The sequence below is a fragment of the Mastomys coucha genome, unplaced genomic scaffold (assembly GCF_008632895.1).
Source record: "Mastomys coucha isolate ucsf_1 unplaced genomic scaffold, UCSF_Mcou_1 pScaffold5, whole genome shotgun sequence".
In the NCBI taxonomy this organism is placed as follows: domain Eukaryota; kingdom Metazoa; phylum Chordata; class Mammalia; order Rodentia; family Muridae; genus Mastomys; species Mastomys coucha.
The window spans coordinates 45,263,071-45,279,536 of record NW_022196911.1 but is presented as its reverse complement, the minus strand read 5'-3'; the positions used below and the strand labels follow the sequence as shown (position 1 = coordinate 45,279,536).

The 16,466-nt window shown below is 46.6% G+C and overlaps 2 protein-coding genes across 3 annotated transcripts in view; both read right to left on the bottom strand.

Moving 5' to 3' along the window:
• Nucleotides 1-9,983, bottom strand: part of Mrnip (MRN complex interacting protein) — a 32,223-nt gene extending 22,240 nt beyond the window's left edge. Inside the window, exons 1-2 of the mRNA XM_031351289.1 lie at nt 9,846-9,983; nt 7,733-7,792 (exon numbers count right to left, since the gene is read on the bottom strand). Coding sequence (XP_031207149.1) covers nt 7,733-7,792; nt 9,846-9,911 — 126 coding nt within the window. The 5' untranslated portion in view covers nt 9,912-9,983. The remainder of the gene's footprint in view (nt 1-7,732; nt 7,793-9,845) is intronic.
• A 3,009-nt stretch (nt 9,984-12,992) lies between these two features.
• The window catches only part of Tbc1d9b (TBC1 domain family member 9B), a 40,723-nt gene continuing 37,249 nt past the window's right edge, over nt 12,993-16,466 (bottom strand). For both annotated transcript variants that reach the window (XM_031351008.1, XM_031351009.1), the window contains one exon: nt 12,993-15,074. In XM_031351008.1, the coding sequence (XP_031206868.1) occupies nt 14,364-15,074 (711 nt within the window). In that variant the 3' untranslated portion in view covers nt 12,993-14,363. The remainder of the gene's footprint in view (nt 15,075-16,466) is intronic.

The window sequence follows — 16,466 nt, the reverse complement described above, 5'->3', positions numbered from 1 at the left end:
ATCTCTCTCTATCTCTCTCTCTCTCTCTCAGCTCAAGGTTCCACCCATCCTTAGTAAAACGCCCACTATGCTAATCTTCTGGGCAAGTAGAAATATGTCTCTTGCTAATTCCAAGGAGTGGTTCTGCTGATAGTACTTGACTGAGAATGAGGATTCTACTAGACCTTGCCCTGGGATAAGTCTCCCATTCTGTAAGCTTCAATGCCCCATTCCCTTCATTATTTCCCTAACAATGCCAGGTGCAATTAGTCTGGATGGGTAACATTCTTTTTTTTGTTTTGTTTTGTTTTTTTGTTTTTTTTTTTGTTTTTTTTTGGTTTTTTGAGACAGGGTTTCTCTGTGTAGCCCTGGCTGTCCTGGAACTCACTCTGCAGACCAGGCTGGCCTAGAACTCAGAAATCCGCCTGCCTCTGCCTCCCAAGTGCTGGGATTAAAGGCGTGCGCCACCACTGCCCTGCGATGGGTAACATTCTTCGCGAAATTCCAAGCCAGGGTTTGGCTAAGATGTTGGAACATTGGTAAAGGTCAGAGAGCAATGTCCAATTTTGTCTAGCTTTTAATAAATCATATCTTGGTGGGCACCTAGCATGCGAGTTTGCAAGGACATATTTGGGCTACCTCTGAGTTAGGGGTGCCAGGAGACAATGTAGGGGCAGGAGACTGGCTTCCTTGAAGCTTTCACCTCAAATACTGCTGTCAGGCAAAGTTTGCGTGGCACTTACGTATAATGATAAATAAATCTGGGGGCTGGAGAGATGGCTCAGCGGTTAAGAGCCTGACTGCTCTTTCAAAGGTCCTGAGTTCAAATCCCAGCAACCACATGGTGGCTCACAACCATCTGTAACAAAATGACGCCCTCTTCTGGAGTATCTGGGGACAGCTTCAGTGTAGTTACATATAATAAATAAATAAATAAATCTTTAAAAAACCAAAACAAGTCACTTAGAGATGATTTAAACTATGGGAGTAGGGACACATGCCTCTAAAGCCAGCATTTGGGAGGCAGAAGCATGTGGACAGCCAAGGGTGTGTAGAGAGACCCTGTGTCTAAACAACAACAACAAAACAGTACAAGAAAGGTGGTAGAATGTGTCTGTAAGTCTCTGTTACTTTGGAAGCTAAGGCAGGAGGATAGTGTGTGTACCCTCTGGGTAATAATCCCACTCATCACTGCTCAAGAAAGCTGCAGGCTATGCAGATGTTACACTCTATAGAGGGCCCCATGGGTGCTGAGGGATGGCTGAGATTTGAATGTTGAACTTTTGGCTACAGAGGAAGTCCAACAGAACAAGAGGACGTGTTTGTGAGCAGAGTATATCTGCTCTAAGTGTCTACTTTTCCCTGCCACCCTATCTGCAGACAGAGTTCTCAATGCATGCTGGGCAGAGAACTCCTATGGACTCTTGGTGTATGAAAGAGCAGTGAGGCCAAGTATACTTTGTATGTGATGTCCACACTGCAAGGTGGGTGCACTGCAGCCCAGGAGGCCAGTGCAAGGTGGGCGCACTGCAGCCCAGGAGGCCAGTGCAAGGTGGGCACACTGCAGCCCAGGAGGCCAGTGCAAGGTGGGTGGCACTGCAGCCCAGGAGGCCAGTGCAAGGTGGGCGCACTGCAGCCCAGGAGGCCAGTGCAAGGTGGGTGGCACTGCAGCCCAGGAGGCCAGTGCAAGGTGGGTGCACTGCAGCCCAGGAGGCCAGTGCAAGGTGGGTGCACTGCAGCCCAGGAGGCCAGTGCAAGGTGGGTGGCACTGCAGCCCAGGAGGCCAGTGCAAGGTGGGTACACTGCAGCCCAGGAGGCCAGTGCAAGATGGGCACACTACAGCCCAGGAGGCCAGTGCAAGGTGGGTGGCCCTGCAGTCCAGGAGGCCAATGCAAGGTGGGCGCACTGCAGCCCAGGAAGCTAGTGCAAGGTGGGTGCACTGTGGCCCAGGAAGTCAGGCTTTCCATCTGGATCAGGAACCAAGAAGGTAAGGTAAGAATGGCTGAGTGCAAACAGAACATGGCAGCACATGATTTTAACTCTACCACTCAGAACCAGAGACAGGAGGACTGCTACAGGGCTGAGGGTAGCCTGGAGTACACAGGAAGCTTTGTCATCTCAAACAAAACCAGATTAAAAAAAAAAAAAAAAAACAGCTGATTTTAATCTACATCGCCCGTCCACTATTCAGGCACAGATGAGTTGTGAATGATGAATTGTGTAATTTTGATGATGTGTACTAAGTGTTCTCATTTGTGTTTCAAATTGGCACTGCACAATAGAAAGGCAAGCAGCAAAATTCATGGTATCCACTGTGAACGGTAACTTTTATCTTCCTGACACAATTGTTGTCTTCAAAGCTTACTGTCTGTCTGCTAACCTAGGACTAGTCCTGGAAGTTTCTAGCCTCCATACACAATCTTGGCATTCACAGTGTGATCAAATATCCTGCAACAAGTGATCTGAATGGTTGCGTTGGGAAAAAAAGACATTAACGAGAAGGCTTATGGCTGAGTGCTAGTTCAGGGGTGAAACATATGTAGCATATGCAAGACCCTGGCTTCATTTTCCATTAATCCATTCCTTCAGGAAAGAAAAACCACACACGGTTTCTGCCTGTAGTGTTTTCTTCCCCTTCTTCCCCTGCCATTTGAACCAAAGACTCCATATTTTCAGTCTGCACTCTCCCTCACAAAAAAGAAACTTAGGCGCAAAAGAAACTTAGGCACCGGGAGAGTTCTGAACAGAGCAATGACACAGCCCAGCACCTTTTCTTTGTATCTTTTTCTTTTTTGAAATAGACTCATGTATTTTAGGCTTGCTTTGACCTTCTCCTGACTGAGGGTGACCCTGTTTCTCTACCTCCTGAGCACCAGAATGCAGCTGTGTGCCACCATGTCCTTTCTTTCCTTTCTTTCTTTCCTTTGAAAGTTTACAGTTACAAATTTCTTTTATTTATTCATTTACTCATTTATTCTATGTATGTGAGTACATTGTGGTTCTCCTCAGATATACCAGAGAAGGGCATCAGATCCCATTATAGATGGTTGTGAGCCACCATGTGGTTGCTGGGAATTGAACTCAGGACCTTTGGAAGAACAGTCAGTGCTCTTAACCCCTGAGCCATCTCTCCAGCCACCCACCATGTCCTTTCTAAGACAATGTTTTCAGAGGATCCCTGTGGTTGCAGTGTTGGGAAGAGACTTGATGATAGAACTAGGTGGGTGAGTTAAGGAGCTACTGCATACAGAATAGGAAGAGGCCAAGGTTTGGTGAAGAATGTAAATGAAGATAGGAGTTAAGGGTGATGGCAAGGGCTTCAGTCCAAAGAGAAAGACCTTGACACTGAAGGCTTGGGGCAACTATGAAATCAATCAGCAGCTTCATGAGGTCAGGGGTCCCATTTTTCAAATTTGAGGTGCTGGGGAGTGAAGGAACCAAGTAGACAGGAGACAGATGAGTGGAGAAGTGCCCAGGAGCCTGAGGAAAGGCCTGGGATCCTCAGGATACCTTGACTCTGCATACCAGGTTCTCCCAATGAGCTTCAGTCCAATCTTGTGGGGAATGTTCTCTCCCTAAGGGAGTGCAGCTAAAGAACTTCAGCGTTTGGAAGTTGGGGGTAGGGAGCGGTGAGGAGGCCAGTGAGAAGACTGAAACAACAGCCAGGAAGCTAGGAGCAGACAAGCTGGAAGTCCAAGAGGAAATGTTTTAAGGAGGTGAAGTTACAACCCATGACAAATGCTGCCAGTAAGTTGTCATGTGAGGACTGTGAACTCAGCTGTTTAGCAACATGGAGGTCACTGACTGGTCACAGCAGCCATAGCCTAGTAGAGAGTGTGATTCTGTCTGCTGTATGTTCAAGTGACAGCAGTAAGAGTTGGGCACAGGGGATGGCAGGATTAAAGAAGACTGATAACCTGTATCTGGTTTAACAGTGGGGGTAAGCTTTCTGCTGCATACTGAGGCACATCCTCCTTGATGGAGACACAAAACTAGACTTCATTCTCTGGTTTGGGGTAAGTGAGGGTTTGACACTAGCTTTCTCTTACAATGTCAGCTACTTCTGAGCCTGGCCCTAAAAGCCTCCTGGGAGGTCCCCAGTGTTCTTGCTCCTTTAGCTAGAGGCATCTGGATAAATCTGAATAAGCTTTACTGAATAATAAAATGTCATCACCTCCTCTCACACACCTCAGTGTCCTCTCTAGAGAGACAGGAACAATTTTTTTTTTTTTTTTTTGGTTTTTCCAGACAGGGTTTTTCTGTGTAGCCCTGGCTGTCCTGGAATTCACTCTGTAGACCTGTAGACCAGGCTGACCTCTGCCTCCCAAGTGCTGGGATTAAAGGTGTGCACCACCACCGCCCACAGGAACAACTTCTTGATGTTAAGCTGCCCGACAACCATAAGCAAACACCACTCCACAGGCACCACAGGTGAAGCCTGTCTTCCTGAAGAATTTAAGCAGCACACAGTAGCAATCACTACATGGGCACTCAGATCTACCGAGCTGAGGCAGCTCCTATCTTGGAAGTTGACTGGCACAGAAATGGATATGTGTTAATCACATTGCTTCTCCCAGGACTCCATGATTGGAACTGCCTAGCCCACTGGACTGAGGGTGTGGTTCTGAAGGTCCCCTCAAGGGCGTGATCCTGTGTGCTGAAGGGAGAAACAGGAAAGGCCACCAGACAGCCTGAGAGCTGGGGACAGGGTGATGCCAGACTAGGTTGGATTGGGGTTGGGGGGATGCACAGTGAGCATCAACAGTAGGTCTTAAACTTATAAATGTGCTTTAGTGTCCTGAATGCAGCATGGCAGGTATATGTCATTATGTCTGGCTGGATTCTCAATTAGAGAGTCACTGTTCAAGGACTCAGGGCAAAGTTCTGTTTTTCCTGACACGAATCACCTTTCTGACCTTCTTTTTCTTTTTCAAGAGGGTTTGCTGTCTGTCTGGAATTCACTCAGTAGTCCAGGCTGGCCTCAAACTCACAGAGATCCAATCTTTTTTCTTTTTTTCTTTTTTTCGAAACGGGGTTTCTCTGTATAGCCCTGGCTGTCCTGGAACTCAGAAATCTGCCTGCCTCTGCCTCCCAAGTGCTGGGATTAAAGGCGTGCGCCACCACCACCCAGCAGAGATCCAATCATTTGATCTGAGCTGAAGTCATTCTAAAAGAATAACAACAACAACAACAACATTTTTCCCTTTTATTGAAACAAGGTCTCATTTATCCCAGGCTAACCTGAAACTTTCTATGTAGTTGGGAATGATCTTGAATCTTTTTTCCTCTAAAATTAAATTTATTCATTGTATTTTACATGTGAGTATTTTGTCTGCATGAGTGTCTATGTACCACATATGTGCTTGGTGCTCTCAGAGGTCAGAAGGCGGCATTAGATCCCCTGGGACTGCAGTTATGAATGACTGTAATCCACCATGCTCAGTGCTCTCAACAGCAGCACCATCTCAGCTGCCCCTCCACCCTTAACTCTTGTCCTTCTGCTCTCTGCTTTCTAAGTGCTGGGATGATAGGGATGTACCTCCACATCCAGTTTTTCAACTGTTTGGAGATTGTGCTCAGGGCCTCCTGAATTCTAGATGAGCACTCCCAAAGAGTTTCTGCATGACACTTCAACTAAGTGACTCTTCCTGGAAAGATAACTTTCTTAACAATAATGCAAGCCGGGCGGTGGTGGCGCACGCCTTTAATCCCAGCACTTGGGAGGCAGAGGCAGGCGGATTTTTGAGTTCGAGGCCAGCCTGGTCTACAGAGTGAGTTCCAGGACAGCCAGGGCTACACAGAGAAACTCTGTCTCGGAAAAACCAAAAAAAAAAACCAAAAAACAAAAACAAAACAAACAAACAAAAACAATAATGCAGATTTAGGACTCTGTCCTAAGGAAATAGTACATAGTTAATCAAGTGAACAAAGAGGCAGTTCCCTGCAGGTGCAGAGGATATAGCTGTAAATGTAACTTATCCTTCTGTAGTATGTCTCCAAGGCTTACTGCCTCTATCTGCTAATGTAGGCTTAGTCCTGGAAGCTGCTAGCCTCCATACAATCTAATAAAGGCCTAGAATGCTTTCAGCCTCTGAGACTTATGCTGAATAAGCTCACCCTTTCTTGTTCTTACTGATCTCTGGCTGGCTGGTTCAACTCAGCTGTTCTAGCTCAAACTGGCTTCTCTCAGCTTCTGACTGAATTACTCTGCTTGGCCTCATAATAACTTTGGCAATCTGCTCTAATCTTCTGGCTCCTTCTCATTCTCTGTCTTCATCTTTGTTTAGCTTGTTCTCTCTCTGCAACCTGTCTCTGTACAACTGTCCCAGTAAAAGTGGCTCCCCCTCTCTCCCTCTGCGCTCCTCCCTCTTATGCTGCCCCTCTCTCCTCTCCGTTCTTGGGAGAGTTGGGCAGATCTTGTTCTGTCAAATCTTTCTCTGATTCATCACTTTGCCTCAGAATTAGACATCATATTCAAACATGGGGGCTTCTGTCTACAAATCAACTTTACCTTCATTGTTTGGGATTAATGTTGTATACTAAAAGCATGTCTGCATTCTGGCCAGAGTACAGAGACTTAAAAGGTCTTTGGATGTTACTGGATTAAAATTCCTCTACATATAGCTTTGTGGCAGAGTGCTAGTCTAGCATGCATGAAGCCCTGGCTTCAACCCCAGCACTGAAGAAAAAGTAAATGAAAAGTTTTACCACAGAGTTGTAAATCACAATAAAAATGACAATCGAATCTCACCAATGTGGGACTGGTTATCTATCCTCTCATCTAATAGAAGCTGATGTTGAGCACTCGCTGTGGACAGGGTACTATACTGGGTATTGAAGGCCCATCAGTACATAAAACAAGAAAGCTCTTATTCCCATGGAACTCTCAGGGTGGGTTGGAGAACACCCACATGAATACTCAGCTTCCAGCAGGAAACCAAATTGAGCCCCATCAATGAGCACAGGTTCCTGGGAGGAGAGGATTCGTTTCAAGGTTAGAAAGTCCCTGTGGCTGCGGGAGGGATGATGGGAGACAAAGAATGAAGTATCAGTGAGGAACAGGCAAGGGACAAACCAAAGAAAGAGCAGGATTTGGGCAATATGTGCTGTCAAATAGTTACTTAGGTCAGCTGGTATGTAGAGATTTGGAGAAATGTGCTGCTGGCTACATGACAGTAAAGTGCTCCCACGTGCCTCTACTTCTGAGGCTGCTCCCTCTCATACCCCTCACCTCTGCCTCCACCACCACACTGCTGCCCACTCCTAGTTAGGTTTGGCATTCTGTGAGTACAGATGGTTGTGTACTGCCCAGTGTGGGCTGACGCTGAGAAACACACCCTGGTCATCTGCGAGAGCAGCAAGCATTCCTAATCACCGACGAGACTCTTCAGGCAATCCTGCTCCCTTCTTACACACCCGTTTTCAAGACGCTCATCTCGTTTGAAACGTGTGTGTGTGTGTGTGTGTGTGTGTGTGTGTGTGTACGTGTGAATTATTTCTCCTCCACAGAAGCACATCTGCAAGCCCAACCCTTACAATGTTCCTACTTTCTACTGTCTCCCTGTGCCTAACATGCTGAAGGTACTTTTGTTGAACAAAAGAGTAAAGGACAGGCCCCGTGCAGGGACTGCTCCACGGACAATCTGGGAGGAAGGGACCCAGGGTGCAGTGGCTCTCGAGGGTGAACTGTGAGAGAAAAGGATTCTGGCTATAAGAAGGGAGCTGAGCCTTTTACTTTTTTCTCAGTACTTACCCGCACAAAAGACTGCTTCTCTCCACAAGCCTTGCATGTCCATTTGAGACTCTTCTTCACCTACAATGAAATATTGGAAATTATAGTTCAAACAACTTCGTGTGGCAGGTAGATCTGAATCAGAAGTAACTCAGCTATACCCCCAGCCCTGAAGGCAACCTTTAGATGAGGCAGGAAGGGATGGACTATTCAATAGGTGGGTGCTCGGAAGACTGGCCATTTTGTATGAAACAACATCCAGTTGGAGTTTTGCCATCCCAGGGTCAGAGAGAGACAGAGAGAGAAAGAGACAGAGACAGAGACAGAGGCTAGAGAGATATTTCAGTGGGTAAAAGTATATTTGCTGAGCAAACATGAGGGCCTAGGGTCAGATTTCAGTAGCCACGTGGAAAAGTGAACCTAGCCATGTGAGCCTGTGTTCACAGGACCGTTGGAGGTGAAAATGGGATCAATGGGGATTGCTGGCTGCCAGCCTAGCTCCAGGTTCAGTGACAGACGCTGTTCCAGAGAAATAAGGTGGAATAACAGAGATTCTGGCTTCCATATGCTCAACTGCATCAAACATACATATAAGAGACACACACACACAGAGGGAGAGGGAAAGGGAGGGAGGGGGGAAAGACAGAGAGAAGGAGAGGGAGAGGGAGAGGGAGAGGCTGAGATTCCAGAACTGCGGATATGTCTGAGTGGCAGCTAGTCTATCAGGGAAGTGGTTTGGTGGTTAAGAGAAGTGTCTGTGCCAGGCGGTGGTGGCGCATGCCTTTAATCCCAGCACTTGGGAGGTAGAGACAGGCAGATTTCTGAGTTCAAGGCCAGCCTGGTCTACAGTGAGTTCCAGGACAGCCAGAGCTACACAGAGAAACTCTGTCTCTAAATAAATAAATAGAACTGGCTGTTCTTCTAAAGGACCTAAGTTCAGTTCCTAGCACCGATGTGTCAGCTCACAACTGACTTTAACTAACTCCAGGAGATCCAAGACCCTCCTCTGGCTTCTGTGGGTACCAGGTTGCACGGGATGCAGGCATACATGCAGGCAAACATTCATAAAGATACAAAAGCTCCTTGAAGAAATGTCATGAAAGATTATGCTTAACTATAGAAAGAGATCTGGGTTGATTCATAAAGCTGTGGTGACCAACATGGCATGGGATCATAGATACAAGTTCTCAGGAAATGGGGGAATTAGGTCAATCTAAGGTAAGTACTGAAATTATGTCTTGGAAACACCCTCAAAACCAAACCAAATCCCACCCCCTAAATCAATAAAACCACTACCACCAAGACTACCATGTGGGTTGGGGATACTGCTCAAAAGTTGCCCAATATGGTTGAGGCAGGAGGCTCTAGAGCCTGGAGCCAGCCTGACATGAAACAAAGCCTCTCAAACAAACACCAACCACTATCCCGTTTAACCATTTATGGGTTGCACTGGCTCAAATGAGCAGGGGGTAGGAGGTTAACTATTAACCTCGCAGATAAAGCTGCAGGCAGTGGCACTAAGTGATATCTGGACCCACCCAGGGAAATATCAAAACGGAGTCCAAACTGCTTATACACTCTTCAGTTTTGCTTGTTTTGAGACAGGGTCTATTGTTTCCCTGGTTGGCCTCAAACTCGCTAAGCCCTCCTAACTTCAGTCAGTCATTGCCAAGCCTAGCCTATTTTTAGGCTGTGTGAATGTTAAGCAAACACCCCAACTCTAGGGCTTTTAAAGCTCTCCATTCAGTGTAATAAAACTGAGAAGAGACCCTGGGTGAAATGATGGGCTAGGTTCTGCAGAGGACGCTACTCTTCAACATGACCATTTTGCTAGAATCCAATGGAAGCCGCCTCAGAAGAAACTATGGATTCTACCACGACCATGCAGAAAGCCGATACACACCGGGCTGGGTGGTAGCTCGGTGGAAGAGCGCGCCCAGAGCCCTGAGCAGAACCCTCAGCACCAACAACAAATAAACACAAACGAAATGGCCAGAGGCATGTCCTGGGGTGACAGCAATGCAGCACTGCCTTCAGCCTCGTCACTGACACTTCCCATGGCCATATGAGGCGGCCCGCCATATCTCGCCCACCATCCTGCTAAGAAAGAGGGTGAGGCAGACGCCCACCCCACCTGATGCGCCTGAAAGATGTGGCAGCTGCAGCACCGTAGAACCCGAGACTGCTGAGCCGGCGCCATTCGGGCCTCAGTCTCCCGCCGTGAGCTCCCGCTCTGCGTTCCCGCCCAGGCTCCGCCCACCCTGCGACGGTTCCGGCCCCTCTAGGCCCAGCACCACCTCGCATGCCCTAGTGCAGCTCTCAGCTCTTCTCTGGCCGAGTCGGCCCCGCCCTTGCAGGCTCTTGAGTCACTCTAGCCTACCGTCTCGATGGTCACTGCTCGCCCCTCCAGCCTCCCAACTCCGCCGCCTATCCCCTGCCAAGCAATAAAACAACAAACTTCAACCCTTGTCCTACATATTTGGGCCCGCTGGCCCTTTGCTTTGGCTCTTTTGGCTCTCTGACCCCCAGCAGAACCCTGCTTTTCTACAGCCAGGACATCTATGCATGCCAGACATTATAAACTATCCTGATTTTGTTTTGTTTTGAATTAAAGCTGTTGTTTGAGATCTCAGCATTCACAAGCCAGAAGCAGGAAAACAACAAGTTAAAGGTCCTCTTCCCCTCCAGAGTCTGATATAAGACAATCAACATTATAGGAAAATGGATGGATCCCGAAAGAATAATATTAATTGAGGTGACCCAACTTCACAAAAGACACACAGAATCCTGCATGTTCTCCCGCATGCATCAATATATGTGCCTATAATATGTGTAAAACAGGTGTAACTGTTGAGTATAGTCTAAATTTAGAAAGGAGACTTAATTTTAGGTGATGCTGCAGGAGAGTGTTGTTGACAGGATGCGAGTTTATGAAGGAGGATGGGAAGCTATTTTCCCCAAGTTTCAACTCAGTTATATATATGTTTTTTGTGGTGGATGTGTGAACTCAACTTAATTTGTATTGAAGTAGAATTAACCATTTTTGCATTCCAAACATTTCCTCCGTGTGTCATTTCTTTGAGGCAGTCATTGAAAAGCTGGACTTTCTCTTTAATCCAGTTGTCTATGTTAGCATCCAGAAATGGCGGCAGATATGGGCGGGTCCACAGACCTGTCGCCAAGGCAACGGCCACCATATTCCCAGAATCCATTGGGTTCAGCTCCCACCTTTACCTGGACCTACTACGTCACGACATATATATATATATATATATATATATACATATATATATATGTATATATATATATATATATGTACTCTCCTCCATCTCTCTTTTTTCTTCTCTCCACCCTCTTCCTGCGCCGCTACCCCTCTACCCCCTTCCAATTAAACCTCTTACACGTGGAACTGTTTGTGCCTGGTGTCTGCAGACGCGTCCGCCGGGGCCCGAACCCCATCAGTCTATTCCTGAACTGAACTGAACATGACTAATCACTAAATTGCCATTCTGACCCACTTAGAAACTGATTTTTGTTTTGTGGGGAGGAATTTCATAGTGTGGAATTTCCCCTTTATACTTTTATTCAATGCTATGTCAAATTAGTGGAATGTAGTGGGGCACCTTTAATCCCAGCACTGGGGAGGCAGAGGCAGGCGGATCTCCGTGAGTTTGAGACAGCCAGGGCTGCACAGAGAGACCCTGTCTGAAAAAACCAAACCAAACCAAACCAACAGCAAAACTATATCAAGTCATTCTAGTGTTGGAGAAATAGCTTAGCAGTTAAGAGGACTTGCTGCTGCTCTTTCAAAGGATTGCAACTGGTTTTCCAGCACCCATGTCCAGCCCCTTACAAAACAACCATGGCTTCAGTTCAAGGGAATCTGATACCCTTTTCTGGCTTCTTTGGGCACCCCACACATGGAATACACTTACACAAATATATAAATTAAAGACATTTTTTAGAGACAGGTAGGTTCTTACTATGTAGCTGTAGCTGACTGGCTTTAAATTTAACTGTTCTTAGCCCGGCGGTGGTGGCGCACGCCTTTAATACCAGCACTTGGGAGGCAGATGCAGGCGGATATCTGAGTTCGAGGCCAGCCTGGTCTACAGAGTGAGTTCCAGGACAGCCAGGACTACACAGAGAAACCCTGTCTCGAAAAACCAAAAAAAAAAAAAAAAAAAAAAAAATTAACTGTTCTTGCAGAGGGCCCGTGTTCAACTCCTAGCATCTGTAACTCCATGGGTGCTAGGCATGAACATGGTAAATATACGTGCAGGCAAACACTCATAAAATAAGTAAATATTTCAAAAATAAACAAAGTCATTCTAGGGCTTAGTGGTTGAGTCACAAGAGTCCTGTCCCTTCCTCCTGAGACCTGAGATTAAAGCATACCCCCAGGCTGGCCTCTTTTCCTCTTCTTCTTCTTCTTCTTCTTCTTCTTCTTCTTCTTCTTCTTCTTCTTCTTCTTCTTCTTCTTCTTCTTCTTCTTCTTCTTCTTCTTCTTGCCACCTGAGTGCTGAGATAAAAGGCATGCTCCACCACCACCTGGCTTAATTGGTATTTAAAACCATAAACTTTACAAGATTGGTGTTGAAGGATCATACTATGAACCCCAAGAGCGTATATTGGAAAAACCTGTCTCTAGTGTGGTTTAGCCCTAGTTCACACTTTTAATCCAAGAGTGTTGCATGATATTTGATCACACTAGGAGATTGTATACTGGAAAAATCTGCTCCTAGTTGTGGTGTGGCTCAGCCCTAGCACACACCTTTAATCCAAGAGCTGTTTATTGCAAACAAGACTGAATAAAGTCAACCATAGGTAAAGAGGCCAAACAAGCAATCTGTTGACAGTGAGTGAAAATAGGAAAAAACCATAGAGAGTAAGAGGAAGTCAGGAGGATGGATAGAGAGACACACAGGAAATAGGGAGGAGAGAAAGGTTTTTAAGACAGTGTGGAGAAATTTTTTTTTTTTCCTTCTGGGGTGTGGGTTGAAGGTCAGTTGGGTACTTTCCCCGTCCTTCTCTGAACTAGCAGGCTTTCACCACTGTGTCTGGCTCCTGAGTCTTCATTTGGTAAAATCAAATGTTTGGGATTTTGTTTTCAAAACAACAGATTAGTGGTTTCCTGGCGCTGGGAATGGGAACAAGACTTTACTATATATGGATCTAAGGGGTTTCCTGGGCTGATAGAGACGATCCAGAATTGTGTTTGGATGGTAACTCAGCAAGTTTCCTAGAAGTCACCGTTTTGTAGTTTGAACAAACAAAATAATTTTCTTTTTTGAAATTTTATTATCTGTGTGGTGGTGTGGATAGAGAGCAGCATGTCCCATTTCACCACTCTTCGTTATTCCCTTGAGGCAGGGTCTCTCAGGCTGCCCATCTCTGGTCACCAGCACTGGGGTACAGATGGGCATGACCATGCCCAGCTTTTACATGTGTGCTGGGAATCAGCAAGTTTTAAAGTATTTTTTTAAATAATACCTGTCATCTTATTTATTTTGGCTTTTTGACACAGGATCTCAACATGTAGCCTAGGCTGGCCTCAAACAAGACAATTGTCTTACTTCATCCTCAAGGGCAGGATTCTACACATGCCACCACACTTGGCGTTATCACATTTTTTAAAAGTTCCAGGATCCGTTTGTTAGTAGAAGCAAAAACAGCTTTTGGGCAAATGGATGCTTATGATGCACTTCTGTGCCTGCTAAACAGCCAGGGCTAACCCATGGCTGAGTCCTGCTCTGGCCATGTGTGTCTGCTTCTTGAGCCAAAAGACTAACAACTTGGTATGACTCAGGCCTGAGGATGTAGCTACTATACGACACACACTTTTGGACACTGAGCCTAAGACCTGTGACCACAGTTACCGTGTACCAAGGAAAGTCTAGTAATTCCCCCACCTATAATGGGCAGCCAAGTGTCCTGAACCCCCACAATGCTTTCTAGGTGACACACCTGATTTGGGAAGAAGGCAGACTGAGGCGGTGGTTCAGAGCCATATGGAAGCACTGCAAACAGTGTGCTTTTTCTTTCAGGGATTTATTAAGGCATTGAGCACAGTGTGGTTTTTAGCCAACTAAAATGAGGGCAGGGCACTAGAGAAGGACCTGAGGGATGTGCTTTCAAAGTTAATGATGCAAGGGATGGAGACCTCGTAAGTTAGAAGTACCGTGCAAGGCTCCTACCCATGCAACAGACGTTCCCCTGCGTTCCTCAGTCCTAAGACATAGGTTCAGGTTGAAGAACTTCAGAGGGTGTCTAGAAGGTTGCATCCTTTGGAGCACAAGTACATGGCAAAATGACAATTGGTGGTCAGGCCACATGGCTGTAGGTCTTTCCATAGATGGAGTAACCAGTGTAGTGTGTGCACAGCACAGGGTACAGGCAAGAAGCAGGCAGGGGCAGATCCAAAAGCCTCTAATGCTATGGGAACAGGAGGCTCAAAGCAGGTCCTCCAGGTAACCAAGTGCAGGGAGAAAGAGGTCACCCTGGCCTAGGGAATCCCTGTAAGGCAACTGGGTCTGCACTGATCTGACCTTCTTTGCTTCTGCGACACCCTGCTCCAAGAACAGGTGTGTCTGTGAGGAGAAAACAGCAAGGGAAAAAGGAAGGAGACAGAGACCAACTTCTATTTCACAGCTCAGCCCAAGACCCCAGGGGGCTCGTGGTCACTGGAGGTGCTGAACTGCCTCTCTACTTTCTTTTGGTCCTTGATCTTGAGTCCAATGTCTACCCTCTTCTCAAAGAAGTTCACTAGCACGGACTCTGTTAGGATGGAGGCGAGGATCTGCTCGAAGGAAATGCACCAATCCGTGTCCACAGTGCCTCCCATCCGTGGGGTGGTGGTGGGGCTGCAGGCTTCTCCCCCCACCAGCACTGTGTCTTCTGTGAGGTCCTCACACTGCAGCGAGCCTGTGCTGACTACTGAGTAGGAGGACATGGACATGTCATCTTTGGTTTCATCATCAGACAAAAGCAGGGAGGGAGAGCCCTGCCCCTCACCGCTGCCTCCCTCCACTGTCACATGACTGTCCTGCAATGCTCTCCCAATATGCATGTTGCCACTGGCTTTGGCCTGTGGATCCCCTGCAGCTGGTGGCTGACATTCCTGTGTGGGGTCCTGATGGAGTTTGGGTGTGGGCGGCTCATCCTCTTCTGTGGTACTGTTGTGACCCCCACTGTGGGCACCATCCTTGGGCTTCTTGGTTGACAGGGCTGAAAACTTCTTCCCCACCTCACCAATGCGGAGCAGAAGGCTGGCCACCGTGGCGATGGCATGGTACAAGTCCTGTTCCATAGGGTCTTCACTAAACATGTTGTAAAGTGTTTTACACAGCTCGATGAACTGCTCCTTAGGGAGAAAGCAAGGAAAAAAAAAACCAGAGGTGGTTATAGGTGGGTGGATACACTCTCCTATAGCCAATGGAAGATACAGGCCACTCTAAGTGGTGTTGAAATTTTGATGCCACAAACTCATGCCCTATCATTTCCAGGCTAGGAAACTGAGGTTTGGGAAGGGGCCTATAAAGCCTTTGTCACATAATCCTTTGAAAGTTTTTCTTCCAGGTTGCTCACTCTACCTATCTATCTATCTATCTATCTATCTATCTATCTATCTATCTACCTAGCTACCTATCAACCTACATACATATCTATCTATTTTTGGAAACAGGATCTAATGATTATGTATGTCTGGCTGGCCTGGAACTCCATATGTGGACCAGGCTGGTGTCTGAACCTACAGAAATCCACCTGCCTCTGCCTCCCAGGTGTTGGGAATAAAGATGGGTGCCATCACACCCTGTACCTTTTAGCTTTTTGTAAGAGAGAGGAGCAGGAAGAGACAGTGGGTTTATGTGTGCATAACTGACAGAGAGAGAGAGAAAGAGAGAGAGAGAGAGAGAGAGAGAGACAGACAGACAGACAGAGAGAGACAGACAGGCAGACAGACAGACAGACAGACAGAAAGAGAGAGAGAGAACAAAGCACAAAGCACACATACACATGTGGAGGTCAAAGGATAAATTAAAACTTTTGGGAATATCCTTGTCTTAGCAATTTGTTTTTGGGGTAGTCTCTTGCTTTTTTGACTAGTTAGCCCATAAACTTCTAGAAGTACTGGGATTTGCCATGGAAGTACTGGGATTATGGATGTGAGAAACTACAGTCATTTTTTGTCTTATTTAGTTTTAGTTTTTGAGACAGGGTCTCTCACATATCCCTAGCTGTCTTAACACTCACTATGTAGACTAGGCTGTCTTAGAACTCACTAAGATCCTCTTGCCTCTGTCTCCTGAGTACTGGGATTAAAAGTATGTGCAGACCCGAGCGTATGAATGCTTGGCCTACAGGAAGTGGCACTATTAGGAGGTGTGGCCTTGTCTGGGGAAATGTGTCACTGAGGGGTTGGTCTTATGCTCAAGCTCTGTCCAGTGGGAAATTTCAGAGTCTCCTTCTGCATTTTCTGGACCAAGATGTAAAACTCTTGGCTCCTCCAGCACTATGTCTGCCTGGATGCTCCCATGATTCCCACTATGATGACATTAGACTGAACTTCTGAAACTATAAGTCAACTCCTAGTAAATGCTTTCTTTTATGAGTGTTGCCTCTGTCATGGCGTCTCTTCACAGCAATGAAACCCTGACTACGACACATGGGTTCCAGGGTCATGCTCAGGTCACCTGGCTTGTGTAGCAAGCACCTTCACCCTTACCCATCTCCCCTGGCCCATCTTTTTATAACA